Genomic DNA, 20,115 nt, shown 5'->3' with positions numbered 1-20,115 from the left:
CAGGGTTATCCATGACCCAACCGAAAGCTACTAGTCCTTGCACCTTCTCACTTGACTGGATCATGTAACTGTAATACTCGTACGCTTTAATATCCCCCAAAATAATTTTCAGAAACAATTATCATCAAATAAATAGATTTAATCATCAGTGTACGCTCTCCCTCACAAACTACGATGGTCACCCATCTTACCAGATAATGCTCATCCTGGAAGGCGTAGTGTAGGTTTGTTATCCATCTCCGATCTCCATACACCAACACATCCCTTTCCTCCTTGAAACAAGCAGTCTGAAATACAGAAACATGTAATTAAACATTGTTCTGTTGTTAGACCAACATATAGTCAAGGAAATGTTTTTTTATACATTACATTACTCTCTTCTAAAATTTCCCCCTTACAATTCTGATGCTGTTTTAATAATAATAGAGAGCTGGCCAGACTTGTTATTCTATAAATCTAGATTGGTTTTGTTTTCATAAAATTACATATATTCCAATCATGGCGCAGGACTATCCTGTTGTAGGTATTTGTATGGACATCACCAGTCAACATGGTCAATGGGTATACTGATTATGCCTGTTAGTTCATCACTGTATATTCCTATGTCACAACTGCTTCATCACAAAGTTTGACATTACTTATTTCAGATTTTTTTTGTTTCAAATGACTCATTGTGAACATGCATACATATCTAAAATTTAATGACACCTCATCCATGACACCCAGTATGTTATTTGACAACAAATCCAAGGAATGACTGGACAACAAATCTAAGGAATCAAAGCGAATGCGTTGTTAATTTTCATACATCCAGAGCAATTGTAAAAATATGTTTTATTATAGATGGTGATCTACATTAGTGTGAGTGAGTGAGTGAGTTAATGCTTTACGTCACATCAGCAATATTTCAGCTATATCGTGATGAGAAGTTAGACATTTTTAATAATTTGAACCAAATAAAACCTGTCATCGAGAGACAGTAAAATTACTAGAATATCACAGATTAATGTTTAAAACTAGCATACAACCATAAAAAGATATCACTAAAAGAAACAGTACAATAGGCTATAGATCGCCAGCAGCTGAAGGTAGATCACCATGCTAGGGTCCATGGGGACTTACAGTACCTTAACTACCTGCATGGGCCCCAGCCGGATTTACATCATCCCCTTAGCTGATGGCGATTATTGACAAGTTTAGCCAGATTAAACGCACACATATTCTACGATTAAAATTGTGGTAATCTACATTAAGTGATTTACAATATACCAGTAATACATTTGCCTGGTGGTTATGATTTATGAAGTAAAATAGCTGGGTAGATTAATGGACACACAAACTAACAATATTTAACGACATATAACTACGGATTCTGGAGCAATAAGTAAGAGTCCAGCAATACTACACAATGACACGCTGTACCATGTGTACAGGGAGGCAATGTAACCTAAAACATTTACCTGCCTGAATAGTGATAACATAAATCAACACCCACTTAAAAGCCTGACAAATACTACTCTACTGGCGCTAAGATTACGTTTAACATTGGACAAACTGACTTGGCTACTGAGGCAATAATAATGACCATAAACATAATGCATATTAAGAAAGTGTCACTTTTCAAACACAAATTAATTAATAAATTTCACGAAGAATGTTTGAATTTTTAGGCAAACCTCTGGACCTAAAAGCCTGTCTATATTTTTCACATCTTCATCAAGCTAAAATTGTCTTACTCGCTTTCTTTTCATCACTTTCTCTCTGCTAAGACACTGAACAACCATTCCTGTTAAACCAAGGTAATCAACAAGTGTTTGTTTTTTTAAAGCATAAGCTTGTCTAAAAGAAATATATATGTTCTCAGACGCTTAACTACACTTACTGGACCAAGTCAATATGTACTAGTTGCTAAGCCCATAATCAGCAACACACACGGCATAGGACAAGCTGACAATTCATCTCCAGATACTGATTAGTCTCATAAATGGAGAGACAATAACATCAGCTGAAAGGGACACTGGACACTCCACACATGCACACTGCACTCCAGCTCAGCCTCTACTTTGATCAAAGAAGACATTAACTTGAATATTAACTTGCTAATTAAGATCACTGATTAGAAATTTCAGAATCAATATAGACCTGTAAAGATCCGCGTTAGAATAGGTCTTCAGCAACCCATGTAAAAGGCGACTAACAGGATTGGGTGGTCAGACTTGCTGACTTGGTTGATGCATGTCACCGTATCCTAAATGCGTAGATCGATGCTCATGATATCAATCACTGGACTGTCTGGTCCAGACTCGATTATTTACAGACCACCATCATATCATGCATATAGCTGGAATATTGCGGAGTGTGGCGTTAAACAACAAACAAAGAAAATCACTATAAGTCATCTATCCATGACTGCTGTACTTAAGTGATACCTATAAGCTATCATTGATATAGTTTATGTTGTCAAAAGATGAAGGAACCTTAACATTTATCACAACATATCCAGATTGTTTATGTACATATTAAGCACATTTGAAAATTCTGTGATTATGTTGTAAATCGTAACCATTCTTGTCACATCAGAATTATGTTAATAGTACACTGTAATTTGATGTCTTGTACCACTGTGGGTCTTGAAATATAAAGATTGATTGATACTTTCATTATCATTATAATGTGTATTGATGTCTTCATTGTGTATCAATACACTATTGAGCAACACATTGTATCCAAACATCGACACTTCAATTTCCATGACAGGACTACTGTTAATACACACACCCAGAATAATTTCTGACAGTGTACGTGAAGCGAGACAGTGAGGCATACCTGGCAGGCATCTCTGCTACTGACCTACTATGTACCCAGTGACATTTACAGAAGCTCCTACATTGTGATGCAGACAGAATGTGTGCATTCCTTCAGTTTTTTCTGCCATGGAACTTCCATGTTCTACAGCTTATCCTTGCCAATGTCCCTTAGGCAGAACTTTCTGTATTTGACTAGTCATCTAGTTGCAATTTTGCTTCTTTTTTTGTGAAACATAGAATTGATAAACATCTATGATTTGAAAGCCTTTTGATTACCCACTTGGAAATCACTTGATTTAGATCACAACTCAAAAGTACTGTTTCAACTCTTAACAACTTAATAAATTAAATTTGTTCTTAAAACAAAATCAAGGATGTATGAGTGAGTGAGTGAGTGAGTGAGTGAGTGAGTGAGTGAGTGAGTGAGTATGGTTTTACGCCGCTTTTAGCAATATTCCAGCAATATCACGGCGGGGGACACCAGAAATGGGCTTCACACATTGTACCCATGTCGGGAATCGAACCCGGGTTCTTCGGCGTGACGAGCAAACGCTTTAACCACTAGGCTACCCGACCGCCCCAAGGATGTATGAAATGGACATGAACAATATAAGCACTGGAAATTCCAAAGCATTTGATTTATACTGTTGCCAATAGGTAAATCTGCTAAATGATAAGGGAGACTACATTGGTAGTTGTTTTCTTGCCAAACCTCCTTGGTTTTGTTTGTTTGTTTGTTTGTTATTTAATGACGCACTCAGCAATATTCCAGCTATATGACAGTGGCCTGTAAACAATTGAGTCTGGACAAGACAATCCAGAGATCAATATTGTGAGTGTTGGGTTGACACGCAATCAACGACATCACCGAGTTTGAACACCTGATCTATTTAGTCGCCACTTACGTCCAGAGCAAGTATCTGGGTAACCTTCCAACTCAGAATGCCCACGGGGATCAACTGATTGTTTGTTGTTTAATGCTGCACTCTGCAATATTCCAGCTATATGATAGCAGTCTGTAAATAATCGAGTCTTGACCAGGCAATCCAGTGATTGACATCATGAGCATCAATCCACGCAATTGGGATAAGATGACATGCATCAACTAAATAAGCAAGCCTGACCACCCAATCTCATTAGTTGCCACTTACGACAAGCATAGTCACCATTTACCGCAAGCATGGGTTGCTGAAGACCAATTCTACCCCGGATTTTCACGGGTCACTGCCCATGGGGATGTAGATGTACGAACGTTTGACAGTGCTGCATTAATATGAGGTGCTGTCAACATTGTGCCAGTGAACACTTTGCTTACCTCCGCTCTCTTCAGCATCTCCCACTTGTTGAGGATCTTCATTGCATAAACCTGCTCTGTCTGTTTCTCCTTCACCACTGCCACCTATGGAGAAGCAAAGAGATATTAATTGACATTGCTTCATCTTCAGTAAGATAAGCCTTGGAAACAGGACTAGAAACATAATTTCTAATAATTGGCCTCTTGTTTTTCAAGCGTGTCATTGGGCACTTTATATGTGCCCTTTGGAGTGAGTGAGTGAATTGGGTTTAACGCCGCTTTTAACAGTATTCCAGTCATATCGCGGCGTGTCAGCTTCATGTGGGAGGAAAGCCCGAAGTGATGCAGGTCTCAGACGTTTACCACTTCGGTGAAACCCACGAGCACGGGTATGGTGCTGACAAACCTAGAAACATAATTGGGGCGAACCGGGATTCGAACCCACAATCATAGGTTTCTGGCGTGTCCAAGGGACGCGACTCTGCACAGCGAATCGCGGCGCCTTAGACGACTGGGCCACCCGTGCCCCCTGTGCCCTTTGGAACAACTCTTTAGATCAATATGCCTTTGGCATATGTCGCAAAAATAAAAAAATCCCTCCTTTGATCGCATCAAATTGTGGAGTGGTAACCTTTGACAAACCCCATGTTGGGATGTTCAGAAATTAGTTTATCCCCCCTCTAATTACTTTTCTGAGGATCCTTTCAAATTATTCATAACATTGTCAGAAAAATAGTTGCCAACTTGTAATTCTATTGTCTTCCTTTGCTGGACTGTCATTCTTCACCTTGACAGTTAACGGAGAAGAAAAAAACGCAACGGTTGTCCGTCGGGACATATTGTTGTCTGCTTGAGTGCCACCTCCCTATACATGAAAGCCAGTAAATGTGTTGTGTGTTATGAGCAGAGAGAATAAAAATGGTGGTGTTTATGTTAAGAGAAAGAAATATGCTGGCACTTATACTTAATTGTATTTGCTTGGTTTTTTTCATGTATCACATATTAAATATTGTTGCAGATAGTATTTCAATAAAAAAAACTGATTCTTTAGAGTGCTCTCATGGCACCAGGAACCTATCTCAACTGTGCCATGGCCAAGTAAAGGACCCCTTGGTCAGACAGCATATTGAGTGAGTGAGTGAATTGGGTTTCATGCTACGATTGGTGTTATTCCAGCCATATCACAGCAGGGTTGGTTGGTTGGTTTGTTGTTTAACGCCACACTATATTCCAGCTATATGACGGCGGTCTGTAAATGATCAAGTCTGGACCAGACAATCAAGTGAATGATATCATGAGCATCGATCCACGTTAGTTGCCTTTTACGGCAAGCATAGTCGCCTTTACGGCAAGCATGGGTTGCTGAAGACCTCTTTTACCACGGAATCTTCATGGGTCCACAGCAGGGACACCAAACTATACCTATATGGGGAATCAAAGCCAGGTCATCAGCATGTCGAGCCAACACCACAAGTTTACTCCACTGGCCTGACACAATGACCCAAGAGTCAAAGCTCACCTTACAAACCTCATTGTTGATAAGCAGTCCAAACGATTCTCATTTACAGCGTTAGAAATTGGCACAAGTCCTATAGTCCTTACCAAGCTGCCCAATAGTAAAGGTATCCTAAGGACTAGTAGAAATTGGCCTTTTTAAGGGTTTTGCTATATGTTATCATTATGAGGACTAGTGGAAAAAAAATGGGAGTTTCTAACCCTGATTTATATTTATACTAATATGAGGATGAATACAGGGTTAAATACACTTGCTTCTTATATAATCTTATAAGAAACTGACCAACTGAAAATAAATTACCCCTTTTCCAAACACATGAATTTCTGTGTATTCTGTCTAGAAAAATGGAACCCTTCCCACTTCACACAAAAAGCTAGGTAACAGAAATTCCTCCTCACATAATCTGATTCATGTAGAAGATCTTGATGAAGAAATAATGGTTTAAGTAGTAAACCCCAGGACCAAAGATTGAATGAGCTGTCTTGGGGAGACAAATCTCAGGGTTAGAAATTGGCACTAGTCCTATAGTCCTTGCCAAACTGCCCAAAAGTAAAGGTATCCTAAGGACCAGTAGAAATTTGCCATTTTTTAAGGTTTTGCTATATGTTATCATTATAAGGACTAGTGGACTGAAACTGTTAGTTTCTACCGCTGAATCTGACTACAAGCTATTCTTACAATATGTTGTTATTCTGTGTTATTGAGCATGTTGAGGTTGACAATTACTTTTAAAATAACATTACCATCAAGATAATATAGTTCCTTTTGGTATTGGTACATGATTTTCGTTCATACTTCATGACATGTGTTGATTCTGTTGTTAGTACACTGTAAAAAACCCTGTCTTTTCAGAAAATTTAGTTGCCCTGACTTTCACTCTATTAGAAGCATGCATGAGGTGACCACCTTCATTGAAATCAATTTTTTAAGTTAGAAATCAAATACAGCAAAAATAACACATGTCAACAAGGTGGGGAATCCAACCTAGGCCTTTGGCCTAGCGAGTGAACACATCAACCACAAGGCTACCAATTTGGAAATTTGGTTACCTTTTATTACACTTCTGATTTTTATTCAGTATTCCAAATTGTACAACTACATATTCAATTTAGGTGTTTTTCACTGCGGTACACCATCTACATACAGTGTTCCTTACTATTGCGCCCATCAATACAGCGTTAACTCAGCTATAACATGCAGAAATGTATGGCTCCCAAAACTCAAGTTTACACTGACACAATATGTTTTTTCCCCATCGCAAAAACCATTACCAGCTTATCACTGCGAGCACGCAACACCGGGAATACCAATCAACATATCTGAACTGAACTTCGCAATTATTCCTATTCTTACACTATCTGGTTATAAAAAAACCCGTTCATTGTATATTTGGACTTAGGTTTGTCATATATTTTATTAATTTTATTCAAAATTTCTTTCAATATTGTTTACAATAATTTCAGTGAAACTGTGAAGGGATGGGTAGATCGCTTAACTCATTATTTACAGCAACCAGTCAGATTACCACTACTGACACCTTGAAATGAACTTTTGTTGACAGAAAATGGGCACACATATCATAAATGCCAAACTTTGACTCGTAAAAAGTATTATTGGTTGTAGTTTGACTGTTACGTGTCAACAAAGTTTTTGTGATCGATAATAATATTATTGGGTATCTTTTAACCTAATCACCAGCAGATTGGGAGAAAACATGTGCACAGCTGACTGCTGTTTCCGGCTTAGTTTACGAGACATAACACACAGTAATCCTAATCTCTGTATATAAAACAATGACTAGCAGAACAAGAAATACAATTTAAATGGTAAATCATCATGTCTGCTGATATTTTACCTCAGTCTTTTCAATTTTTTATTGACCAAGTTTTTTATACCTGTTCGTTCACCAGAATCCGCTGAAGGGATTCTGTGTGTTTTTCTGAGCTTAACACGCAATAGATCTTTTTTTTACATTATGAATCATAAACAACTACATTCTTCGAATCTTTTTCAAACTCTGAAACGTGCAGTGTAGATCATGTTCGGTAGGCAAAGCAAGCGTTGTTTGTCATCCACACCCTACGACTTCACCTCAGCTAAACCACTGATCATCTATAACGCTCATCAATTATTTGGACCCCCAATGTAATGTTGTAGCAAGGGATCACTGATGAAGTTAACAATTGAATCTGACACCTGACTTGACCTGTGTGTTTCAGTATCAGTATTAGTAATTTCCTGATCCACACACAGACAAGGAAGTGCATCTGTTTTCCTCCAGCATCTCACATATCATACCATACTTCCTTACAAATATCACAATATAACATCAAACATTTCATCTTGGTCATCACATCTAAAAGGAAGACTAACATATTTTTTAATTTCGTTCAGTGAAATGTTTGATAGAAGATATGTCTCTCACATACATGTAGTGTCGGTTAAGGTTTAAATATTCTTCTCAATAGTTAGATTTCACAAGGCCACAATTGACAGGTAATGGCAAGGCAAAACAGAGTAAATGAATCAACCTGCCGGACAACAGTAACTTTTCAGCAAAGGAGCTATATTATCTGAACTTATAACCATTATTCAATGACTGGTCAGATATATTTTGTTTTACAATTTGTTAATCCTAAAGTGACCTTGACCTCCAGACATATAGAGAGCATCATGACATGAATATCAAGTTTGGTCAAACTGCATAAAAAATACTCCAGGTGTTAAACAAAGTGATCAGCTTTATTTGTCAAATCACTGACCTTGACTTTAGCACAGAACAAATTCCAAAGGGTCATGCATGAGTAACGGGTGTATGAAGAATAAGCTAACTAACAAGTACTGAGCGAGTGAGCGGTTTTACGCTGCTTTTAGCAATATTCCAGCAATATCATGGCGGGGGACACCAGAAATGGCTTCACGCATTGTACCCATATTGGGAATCGAACACAGGTCTTCGGCGTGATGAGCGAACATTTAACCACTAGGCTACAAGTACTGAGTGACAGTACTGGGCTAATAGGAAACAAGTAATGCTGTTGCAGTCAAAAAGGGGCTGCTTAATTATCAAGCTGAGGACGTTTCTGGTGATTTAATGGGCGACATCCTCAGGTCATCACTCGTGCTCATCCCTTTCACAACTAAAGCCTCCACAGTTTTAAGCTAGATTGCACATCTTTCATTCTGAAAGTGAAGATAACTATGATAACATCTAGTGCCTAAAGAAACACTGATGTTAAAAATACGTGGAAGTGTATGTTGAAGGTAACATCCTTACCTCTCCAAAAGCACCCCTCCCGATGATCTTCAGGGTTTCGAAGTCGTCTCGGTGGAGTCGACATGTCTTGATTTTGCTGACTATTGGTTTTGCTAAAATAAAAAAAGAAACATTTGACTTTCAACAAATTATAAGTTTCAAACCATTTTTTTATCCAAATTGCCACAGTGCAGATAGTAAATATTGGAACCTGGACCAGCCAAACCAGTGGTGGTGGATAGTGTGTGTATTAACTCAATGTATGGGGCAGGATGACACACAAACAGACAAGTCCAACATGACAAGAATGGGATACTTAGGACCTTCACCTGAAAATTCCTTTTTGGGGGGGGGGGGGGGGGGAAGAAGAGAGAGAGAGAGGGGAAAGAAGATTTATGAAGCAGTTCAAACTGAAGTTTGTACAAAACACATGAGGGGATTCCAATTGATCTACCAACCATGCTTGTCTTGCTCGTTAACAATTTTGATATCAAACACATGCCCACTATAGACCTTTAGTTTAAACATATTACTATTAGTTCAGCTTATAATGGTTATATTTTTGCTGGGATATATTTTTAAAATGGATCATCATGGAGCTGCACCATGAGCATAATTTGACTAGACCACAGCTCAATCTAAGTATTGGTTCATTGACCCGTTAGAATAGGTCTTCAGTAACCCATGCTTGCCGTAAAAGGCGACTTCTTGTCATAAGAGGCTATGAATATCATTGTATCCCCATTGCGAAGCTTGATGATCATGTTGTCAATCACTGGATTGTCTGGAAATAGGAGGGTCCGGTAAAGAAATGAAGTGGTCTAGTGTACTGTCCAGTAAAATGTGATAATTACTATAATTTCAGGGCCTGCGTTATATTCTTGTCATGAATTGGGTACAATGACTATAATTGTGCGTCCCTAGGGATTCTATATATTATTGTTCTGCCTCCATTCAATACATTTGTGCATTCTGGACACACCCTTCTGTGTCATGTAAAACACTGCAAGTGCAAGGGGTCCTTGTCATAACCCTTATGTTAAAAGTTAAAGCTTAAGGGGTTAACTAGATTCAAATACCATACAGGACCTCAAGGACCTTTGGACCACCCTCAATTTCTAACACTGGATACAAAACTTCCCAATCAATTACACCCCTTGTTGTGATGATGATGATGATGATGATGATGATCAAATTTGACTGAACAGAATTTAACTAGAATTGGGCTTCAGACAAGTGCCTAAGTTCCAGACTGCTTAACTATAACTTTAAATACAATCAAAATAAAGGTGTAAACAAAGTACAATGAATTAGTAGCACTCTCATTACAGTAATAAGATATTCAGCATCCTGGTAATCTTGATATATGCCCTAACAAAAAAAGACCAGGAAAAAAATAGACAATGACAGAGATAGAATTACCCAAAATGCATCTGTATGTGATCTACAACCAGTAATTGATACTGTGAGGGAAAGATGAGTATCTGAACCACCCAATCACACACATGCACAGATGCCTAATTTACCTGTCAACAAAAGGGTTCATCACTCAAATGAAACCAATCTAATTGCATATCTTGGTTTTGTATTTAACAGTTTTAATGGACCTACTGGGGTGTTAAAACTGATATAACTGACATGAACAGAAGTGAAGGACTGTGTCAACTCTTCAACACAACAGAAAGACGAACATTTCCCCATCATTAAAACAAATTGTACACAAACACATTTTATCGATGCACCGGCACGTAAAAATACATCCTCCATGACAACCCTGACTTACTCATCAGCAATTTGATCCATCCTTCAATAAATTTAAACACAACTTCAGTTTTTTCAATGACTCAGTATTAAAAAATTCTTCCAGCGAGAACTTCCTAATTATCTTAGGTTTTTTTACAACCTGTAACCTTACTAATGGGGGAGACATCAGTAGAGGGTCTAATGAAAATCAGTGAAATTACCATTGATCAAGAATCTACCGTATTCCACTTGTTTTAAATGTTTCACCTTTATCCCCAAACAAGAAGAACATACTCCACAACCAACACAGGCCTGAAAGACAAAGGCTGTGCTTGTTTTATCTCCTTGCCTTTCTAAACCTACATTCTTGTTATAAGAAGTCCACCTGTCCAGGCTATTTTCAGCCTTATTTCCTGGCTCTTTAAAAGGCTAATTAGCATGCTTCTACCAGTTGTTCACATGTGGGACAAAAAACATTTGCTGACTTCCTGAGGATCCCAGCCTCTTCCTTGCTAGACATTATTAACAATACCCTTGAAAAGAAACGTACATATCAATTTTTTACAAACCTAATGAAAATTTAATTGGAGACAGCCATCCACAATCTTCTGAAGGGTGTCATAATACAATAGACTTTGTGAGTGATAAGATAGGCCTAAACATTAAACACAATCGATATAACCCTTCTACTCTCATTAAAGAACATAATACTTTAATGCTGAACATCATATCACTGGTTGGATGTTTTGTGGCTATTGGGAATGTCAGCAATATCTGTTACGAATATCAAAACATGATTGTCTAACAAGGATCAATTGTACAAATCATGCTTAAAAAAAAATATCCTGCATTTCCTTGTCCGGTTGAACACTAGTTAGCATGGTAAGCAATACTGTTCAGAAATGCTAAATAATTTATCAATCATTATGATGCACAGGACTCAAGTTTGAAGAATGATTGATCATAGCTAATAGTTTGTTGTCATCACCAAAACATAAGATGTAATATATGGAAAAATCGTAACAAAAATAAATTTTAGAATCTTTCCAACTAAGCTATCATGATTCGAGATGGTGAGGTGAGGTGAAATGTGGTTTAATGTTGTGTTCACGGTTATTGCACTTGTATCGTGACATGCATGCATGCTTGTGTGTGGCTGCTTCTACTAGTCCTGACTAATGCCGATTTAATAGTGCTAGCCCACAGAAATACTATGCCACAGCTTAACATGAATACCCTACTCAGACAGAGTATACCAACTCCGAGCCAACCAGTCCTAGTTTCTTATGCCGAGCGCCAGACAGGGCAACAAGTACCATCTTTTAAAATCTTTTGGTATGACTGGGGATCGAACCCCGACCTTCTGCTCTCCGGCCTTATGCTCTACCACTATACCAAGGAGGCGGTCTGTTTCATTATGATAAATTTAGAATACGAATGAATTCATCCATATCCAGTTTCCAAATGGCTATTAACAACCTGTCATTACTTGAAAAACATCAAATAAAGAATATTTAACAGTCTACTAATAGAAGAGCTATAATCTATCTGCCTGCGACCAAAACCATTTTTGAAATTGATTTGAAACTGATTCAACAAGCTCTTAAGTTTCAAGTGATTTCAGAGATTAACAAGACGTATCTAATCTCTAAATCTTGACTAAATGCTATTGAGCAGTCATTTAATGACCATATATTGTTGCTAAGTTCTAGTTGCAATTCGAGTATACTATTATTCACACCTGTTTTCCATGTAGGTTTCAAAACTTCAGCAATTATACAGGGACAGAAAACGGTGAAAACTAGTTAATGCAGACGCCTAATCGCATAACTTATAGAGATCAGCACATGTCTAGTGAGTGAGTATGGTTTTACGCCGCTTTTAGCAATATTCCAGCAATATCACGGCGGGGGACACCAGAAATGGGCTTCACACATTGTACCCATGTCGGGAATCGAACCCGGGTTTTGGCGAGACGTGCGAACGCTTTAACCACTAGGCTACCCGACCGCCCCCAGCACATGTCTTGATTAACAAATCACAGATAGGAAGTAATGTCTCCAAGATTTATCTAGGAATGTAATCCAAGTTTGTGTGTGGCAAGCTAATTGGGAAAAATACCTTCTTTCCAAAACTGAGAATAGCGATAGGGGTCTTTTTTTTCTTACATTCAAGGTTTAATCAACACACTAATCGATGTCTAGCTGTAACATATTCAGTGCAAGTAATGGAAATGTTTACCAACATTTGCTGACAACTTGTCAAATCCATATGTAGTTATTATTTCATCAGGGGTTGGTTTAACTGTTGGCCCATAGGCCTGTGGCCAGATAAAATTACAAAAGGCTTGCTGAAAAGTATAGTAGATGGCCTGTCTGGCTAGTCAAAATTTCACCCCTTCTCTGTGTACATCTCATTTTTTCAACTGCTCGTGAACCATGCCATATCTAATATATGTCATATGGAAATATTTAAGGGAGGGATCAGGTGGTGTGAATGGTTAACTCAAAGAAAGATACATGTCAATCATCTAGGTAGAATGACACAAATGGCGGCCCTTCTGCAATGTTGTGTACAACAACATCTTTATTTGTTCAAAAATCGCCACGAAATGAGGCAATGGAAGCCAAGATTTAATCTCAGAGTGCAGGAAAAGACTTTTTAGGGATGAGGAGTTCTAAAATTTTCATAGTCCCCCTGGTAACTCAGTCGCTATGTGACCTCGGATCCGGCCACTTCGGAGCCTCCATCACTTAGTTGTGGGCATGTTAGTTTGGAAAATGGCCAGTAACGCTTGGAAGGAGCAAGCCAGGCTGGCTATATACAAATTTGTTGTTAAATCTACCCATCATTACATATGCAGTATTCAATGAGCAGTCCCTGAAGTTTGCTGCTATATTATTTGAATCTAGAGACACTCTAAATGATAACCTATTGAATTCATAATTAACGTCATGAAAAAAGGAGACCCCAACTTTAAGGGGTATAATGCAATACAGCCATCAGCACACATATCGCAACACAACCCTTGCATATTGATATTTTCCAATAAAGTCACAGAAAAATTCATATATAATTATATAAATTATATCTACTATCTTGAGCCGAGTTGAGGCATTTAGATGGACTGGGTTCCAATCAGAACTATGTAATCAGCATTGCTTCACGCTGCTTACACGACATTCCAAATGGATGATATGATCAGTAGTGTTGTTTATCCATACTACCAAATACCCACCTTGCACTCAGAGTCTGGATTTTTCAATGAAGAAGCACCATAAGAACACTAAAAGTATTTATCTTTTGTGTCCCTATACGTATTGCAATATGTATCACAATACAGCTCTCCACATTGCGATACATTCATTGCTATATGATTTATGTGCCAATATGCCAACCCTACCGACTTTCAACCTTAATTTCAAACATACATTACTAGACAATCACTAAGTAATCACCACATACATGCAGAAAACAGGATTTCCTGGTGAACAGGATTTCTTCAGATAACAATCATAACATGTACCAATGTGAGAGTGATAACAGTTTTTACCATGAAATGTCTTCACACATCAAACCATGGTCCACTGTGTGCCTAGCAAATACTTTTAACCTCATTTGGTTAGCCATCTTTTAGCCAAGTATAATTTACCAGTACTCAAAACATAAGGATTAAATAATCCAATGTTTTTTTCTGTACAGTCAATAAACAACCACTACTAACTTTGAGGACTGGCAACTCTAAATATTACCAGTCCCCACCCACCCAATTTTTGTCAGTCCCAACTTTGAACAAATAAGAAAGGCATGTAAACTACCTGGTTTTAATTCTTTCAACATCATGTTCAATGCAGTGTATGCTGATGGCTGACATATTCAATGATGTCATCCCTGAAGTAATTCAGTTCAATCTACATGTCATTCACACAAAGTTCAGTCACAATTTTCTCCTTCCTTTTCCAGAATATTTAACTTTGGTTTGAAGTTCAGTCACAATTTTCTCCTTCCTTTTCCAGAATATTTAACTTTGGTTTGATACCAAATCACTACAAATAGATATTTAACCTCAAAGAAATGCGAAAAGTTATTTCCTTGCACTTAAAAAAACGTGACTTTATTTGCCTGTCCACAGGGGGACTGACAGTGCCATGAATTACCGGTCCAAGCCTAATTAAACCGGTGAATAACTGGTAATTACCGGTAAACAGGAAAACTGAACTATAACAACCATCCATCCTATCGTCTACTGCTGCTGTGTTCATCTGTGGTGGTCAAATGAGCATGTGGAACGCAACACTTGCAGTTGTAGTTCGATGTCATACCATGTCATATGTCTATTTCAAAACTAGCAATATAGTATTGTTGGCAATATTGTCTATCTACACATGGCTAACACTGTGTTGCACTTGCAGATAAAAGGACCTCATAATCATGTTTGTAAAATATATCTTTTGACTTGAAAATGCATGACTGTAGGTATCTTACATTGATGAAACCCTGTTAGTCTGAACTGTGACTTTGGTGGGATTAGCAGGGATTTATCTAAGATTCCAAACTACAAGCCCTTGGCAGGCAAATTGGAAAAAAATGTCTTTTTGTTCAAAACTAGAATTTTTTAAAGCTCTTATTTTCTTAAATTCGGAGGTATTTTAGCACTGAATTCAATGCAATCATGGATTAGAAGGGATGTATCTTGGATTCCAAACTAAATGCCCTTGGCAGGCAAATTGGACAAAAATGTTTTTTCTTCAAAACTAGGATTTTTCTTAATTCCTTAAATTCAGAGGTATTTTAACACTGAATTCAATGCAATCAGGTAAAACTTAGCTTCTTCCTCTTTACTGGTCCAGTTATAGGAATGAAATACAAGTTACCTCTACAGTCATACCATTAGTTGTAACTATAACAACACGAATCGGGAAATCATAGATTCCAATTTCGGAATTTGTACCTGCATATGCTGCAGACTTGGGACCAACAATCAGCTATAAAACCCCTGATTATTCTTGGGACTGTTAATATATGATCCTACTTATAGTGACAAAACTATGTACCTATCACTGTTCAAAAAGAAGCTTGAAAGTCACGGGCACTTGCCATTACCAATATAAATGTATTAAGAATGTAGGGGGGTCCCTACATTCAGATGCTACAGCAGGAAATCTGCTATAGCACCTCTTTAGTTTCAAACACTGCATATGATTAGTAATTCCAGAAAATTGTAAATTTGGATGATTTCAATAGGAACAAAAAAAGAAAACACAATTTCACTTTACCACCTTAGTGCATGTGGGTTTTCACGCCTCAAGATATCAGCAGTCAACATTGTCTCAAGAGCAGTCTAACATGATATTCACAAGAAGTTCCACTTTGACTCAAAAGTTTTTCAAAACTGATTGGTGCCGGATTTAAGCAACCTCGAGTTCGTTTGGTAAATATATTGTTATATATAAACTATAATACATCTATTTCAATATCGTGTATGTATCTATACATCCCTAGTAATAATCTTTGAGTATAGTACCTTTGACATTCGTACCTGATTGAAGGTATGCCAAAGGTCACCTTTCCTAATAAACATTACATTATTTATAAATATCAAATTTTCCAAATATTGATTTAGCCAATACCACCAGTTTTCATGCTTCTAGTATTACAGATATCTATATGATCTATCTATATGATCATTATGATTGAGCTGGGAAACTTGCATGAGTTTTACATGACAGCATGGTGTCAGTGTTTGAAACAACAAATTGCCAGGCTGCCACTAGGACCCACAGACTTTAGAAGCTGCAGGCCCTAACTCGACTCTTCAGGCCCTCATTAAAAAACTCAGCTCATTGTGACAAAAAAAAGATTGATACATGAATTTACTGCAGGCCACGGATATGGATCTTACCTTGACATAGAAAACTAGGGGTCCAGGGGATCCCCAATAATTAATTATAAGGGTCTTTACAGGAAATATATGGGTCCTGCAAAGTAATGAAATGGTGTAGCATACTGTACTCTAAAATATTTTATGATTACTATATTTACAGGACCATGATATTTCTTGCCAAAATTTGGGTGCAATGAATATTATTGTGCATCCGTAGGGATGCAATATATTTGTTTATTTGTGTCCATTCCATATATATGTGTATACTGAAGGCATATTTCTGCACCATGCAAAACCCTGAAGGACCCATACAAATTTTAAACTTCAGGCCTGACACAAGATCTACCTGCTATGGGAATATGGGCAGGTGCCTATTTCAAACACTGCATGGTGTGCTGGGGACCTAGTCAGACCTAGAATACACACACTGGTATAATCATAAACGGAGACACATTGAATCATTGAACTTGAAATCATCTTTTGTGTAGGGGCACAATAGTTATGTTAAGAATTTCTCAAGTTTTATGACACCAATACAGGTGAAAGCAAGGGGTCTGTTGTAACGATAGGACATGTCTCACAATACAAGTCGTGATACGATATGTTGTGATATAAATAGTACTGTTGTTAGAGTATGTTAAGTACTTGAGGTTTACACAATATATTATGCTTGGGGTATTCTTAGCACGGATTACAGTTTCATTCCTTAAATTAAATAAAAACAAGCATTTTGGCTTGGTGGTTCAAAATTCATATGACTGGAGTGTTTCATCTGTGATTGTACTCATGACACTGATTCCCAGTTAGATTTACATGGAAAATATGCAGAGAGAATCTGACACCTGACAACTATCCCTGAAAGGCAACAGGGTCAAAGTTTCTAAAAGGCATTTCCATAGCAGACAAATCCAATGCTTTCACACATATGTCCCTTATTGTCTGTCATGTCTCTGTCAAAGCACTTCCGCTGCATCTCATGAATGAGCTAATGCATGATCTCAAGTAGCACTTCCTGATTTTGCTTTTCAGTTTCCGACACACTTACCCTTGCCACATTAAAACTCTACATATCCAGCTTCATATATCGAGGCAGTAACATTAAAAGGTCACGCTAAGATTGTGCCCATAGCTGGGTCAGCATCGTGTTTGACAGGTCAGGTAGCAAGAAGCTCGACAGCATTCACTCAGCTTATTGTATCTGACATATCTGATGACAATCGCTTATTGTTTTTCAACATTGCTGATTGTACAAGGCACATAAACCAAGTGAATTATTACTGCTGTCTTGAAAAACATAATCATTGTTATCTATTTGTATCATTCAGATTTGTGTATATAGCTGGAGCAACTATTTTTTTCATATCCCTTTTTTCCAATTCATGCTCATTCAAATTACAAACAATAATTTTTACAATACATTTCTTCATGCACAAATATGTAGACGTACCAAGTTATATTTTTAACGACAGAAGGTACAACATTCCACTTTTATCTGGGGGATCTGAGGAATAAATTATCATAAATGCCTTATTTGAAGAGTCACGTGAAACTTACCAAACTCAACAAAATCTGATATATTTTTCTCTTTACGCAGAGTAGAATTTGTGCACTCATCGTAGAGGGTGACAAGCACGTCGAGAAGGGTCTCGACGCTGACAGTGTAGCCATCACTAGCTGAAGCGCCTTGCAGGTACAGCTGTTCCAATGCTTTCAACCTCTCTTCCGCAGACATCGCTGGTCTTCGCACGAGATCGTGTAGACCTGCGTAATCCCCGGGCACGATGTCTACACCTGTCTAGGGAGGCACTTCATCTCCCAAAGTCGTCACTGACAGTTCCAAATAATGCAATACTTTACTGCAATAATCCAACTTTCCTTACTTTAGATCAACGAAGGCATCATTCCTATCGAGAGACTTGACACCTTGAAAAGATAGACCACTTCCTCTACAAAATACCATTGCTTTCTTCGTTCATAAGCGTCTCAGCGGTGATCAAACCTGTTCATTTGAATTATCCGTTATTCTCCTTAATGCTTCCGCACATCGTGTGTCCCTCCTGGTTACAATTTTCGGCCAGGAAGCCTTTAATATTGTCTCTTGTCAGTGACTAAAATCTAAGAAACCATGCAAACATGGCTGACAAGGTGCCCCACTGAATCATGGGTACTGCTACGCAGAAGTTAGTATGACGTCATTTCTACATTATGTTAATATAAAGAGAGTGGTCTTCAGAGCGTACACTATTTTTCAATGGGATAACAAAATTTAGGTCAACACACAATGTTTTGATGTGGATGTTTTAGATAATTACAGTAGAGAATGCTTTTCAGGACAGATTATGGGATGTGCAGTGAAAGAAAACCCCAGTGATAACTCAACCTAGTTTCAAGCCACTGCCTGACTAATCCCGTCGCTGAGTTGAGTCACGCTAGTCGAGACGCATGTAGTAGATTCGGAAACTACCGAGCCCTTGTCGGTGTCGCTGTGCTTCGAATGTACTTAGATTTATACTCAAACATTTTTATTTTAGAGAGGAAGAATAAACTTAAATTCAGGAAGTGGAGTTTAGTGTCCAGTTTCCCTGGGGCTAGAGAATTCGCGGACTATTGATTTTTTTGTTGTGTGTGTGTGCGCTGTCAAAGTGACAACCTGGAAACTGCCCAAGTCATTCATCTCTTGAAAGTGAATGAAATTCGGAATACTCTGGAGGTTTTTAAACGCCGGGTCAGTTGAATTACCCCCCTGTCGCTTGTAGAAGTTTAATTTACTATATCCCCGTGGTATATCTATATACACTATAGTGAGCATTCTTCACAATGTTAATAACAAGTAGGCTTTAAGAAAATAATCTAACAAAACATATTCCATCTCATTAAATTTAAAAATTAAATGCGCATTTACCAGCATTGACACTTTTATATTTACACGCGCACGTGTCGATTCCGGAGCTGAAAAGGCCATATAACGTAACATTATATCTATGCATCCCTGCAGCTGTGTGTCATCGTGACACGGCTCGATGTAGTGGATCATTGCTCATGTTATCAACCACTTGTTTGCCTATAGTAGAGTCACACTGATACAGTCTCATATTGTTTATCGCCATACACATATCAAGGCCGTAGTTATTTTTTTTTGACAGGGGGTCAAATATTTGTACAAGTATCACTTGTCCCCAACTTGTATTTTCATGATTCAAATAAAACAGTTTTCTATATACAAATCCAGGGGGGCAACTATTTATCGAGGATAAAAGCGATGCTGGAAAAGCGAGCTAATCCTCATAGAGATAGGCTTCGCTTTGACCACATGCTTGACTCTTGAGTGGAGTCTTGCGCGATATACTCAGGGGGAATATTTTAATAATTTGCCTATTTGTAAATTAATTATGTGTAAGACATACATGTATTTTTTTTTGTGTTATTGGGTTGAAGGGGGAGGGGGCGGCTGGGTTCACTTTTTTCATTTGTAACCTCGGGCGGGGGAAGGTGGGGGATATTTCTTTTTTAAATTGTTACACCTTCTGTGTGAGTGGGGTGTTCACTTGCTAATATGCTCGTGTATTTCCATCATATATATTGTGGGGTGGGGCTGGAGTTGTGTGTGTCATTTGA

At 38.0% G+C, this 20,115-nt stretch overlaps 1 protein-coding gene across 3 annotated transcripts in view; it reads right to left on the bottom strand.

The window, feature by feature from the left end:
- Positions 1–18,675, bottom strand: part of LOC124140970 (serine/threonine-protein kinase MRCK alpha-like) — a 54,303-nt gene extending 35,628 nt beyond the window's left edge. For all 3 annotated transcript variants that reach the window (XM_046508819.2, XM_046508818.2, XM_046508820.2), the window contains exons 1-4: positions 18,055–18,675; positions 8,895–8,986; positions 4,123–4,206; positions 192–287 (exon numbers count right to left, since the gene is read on the bottom strand). In XM_046508819.2, the coding sequence (XP_046364775.1) occupies positions 192–287; positions 4,123–4,206; positions 8,895–8,986; positions 18,055–18,232 (450 nt within the window). In that variant the 5' untranslated portion in view covers positions 18,233–18,675. The remainder of the gene's footprint in view (positions 1–191; positions 288–4,122; positions 4,207–8,894; positions 8,987–18,054) is intronic.
- Positions 18,676–20,115: the final 1,440 nt, after the last annotated feature.

The sequence above is a fragment of the Haliotis rufescens genome, unplaced genomic scaffold (genome assembly GCF_023055435.1).
Source record: "Haliotis rufescens isolate VD_foot unplaced genomic scaffold, xgHalRufe1.0.p SCAF_73, whole genome shotgun sequence".
In the NCBI taxonomy this organism is placed as follows: domain Eukaryota; kingdom Metazoa; phylum Mollusca; class Gastropoda; order Lepetellida; family Haliotidae; genus Haliotis; species Haliotis rufescens.
The sequence above is the reverse complement of the archived record's forward strand: the minus strand, read 5'-3'. Positions and strand labels throughout refer to the sequence as shown.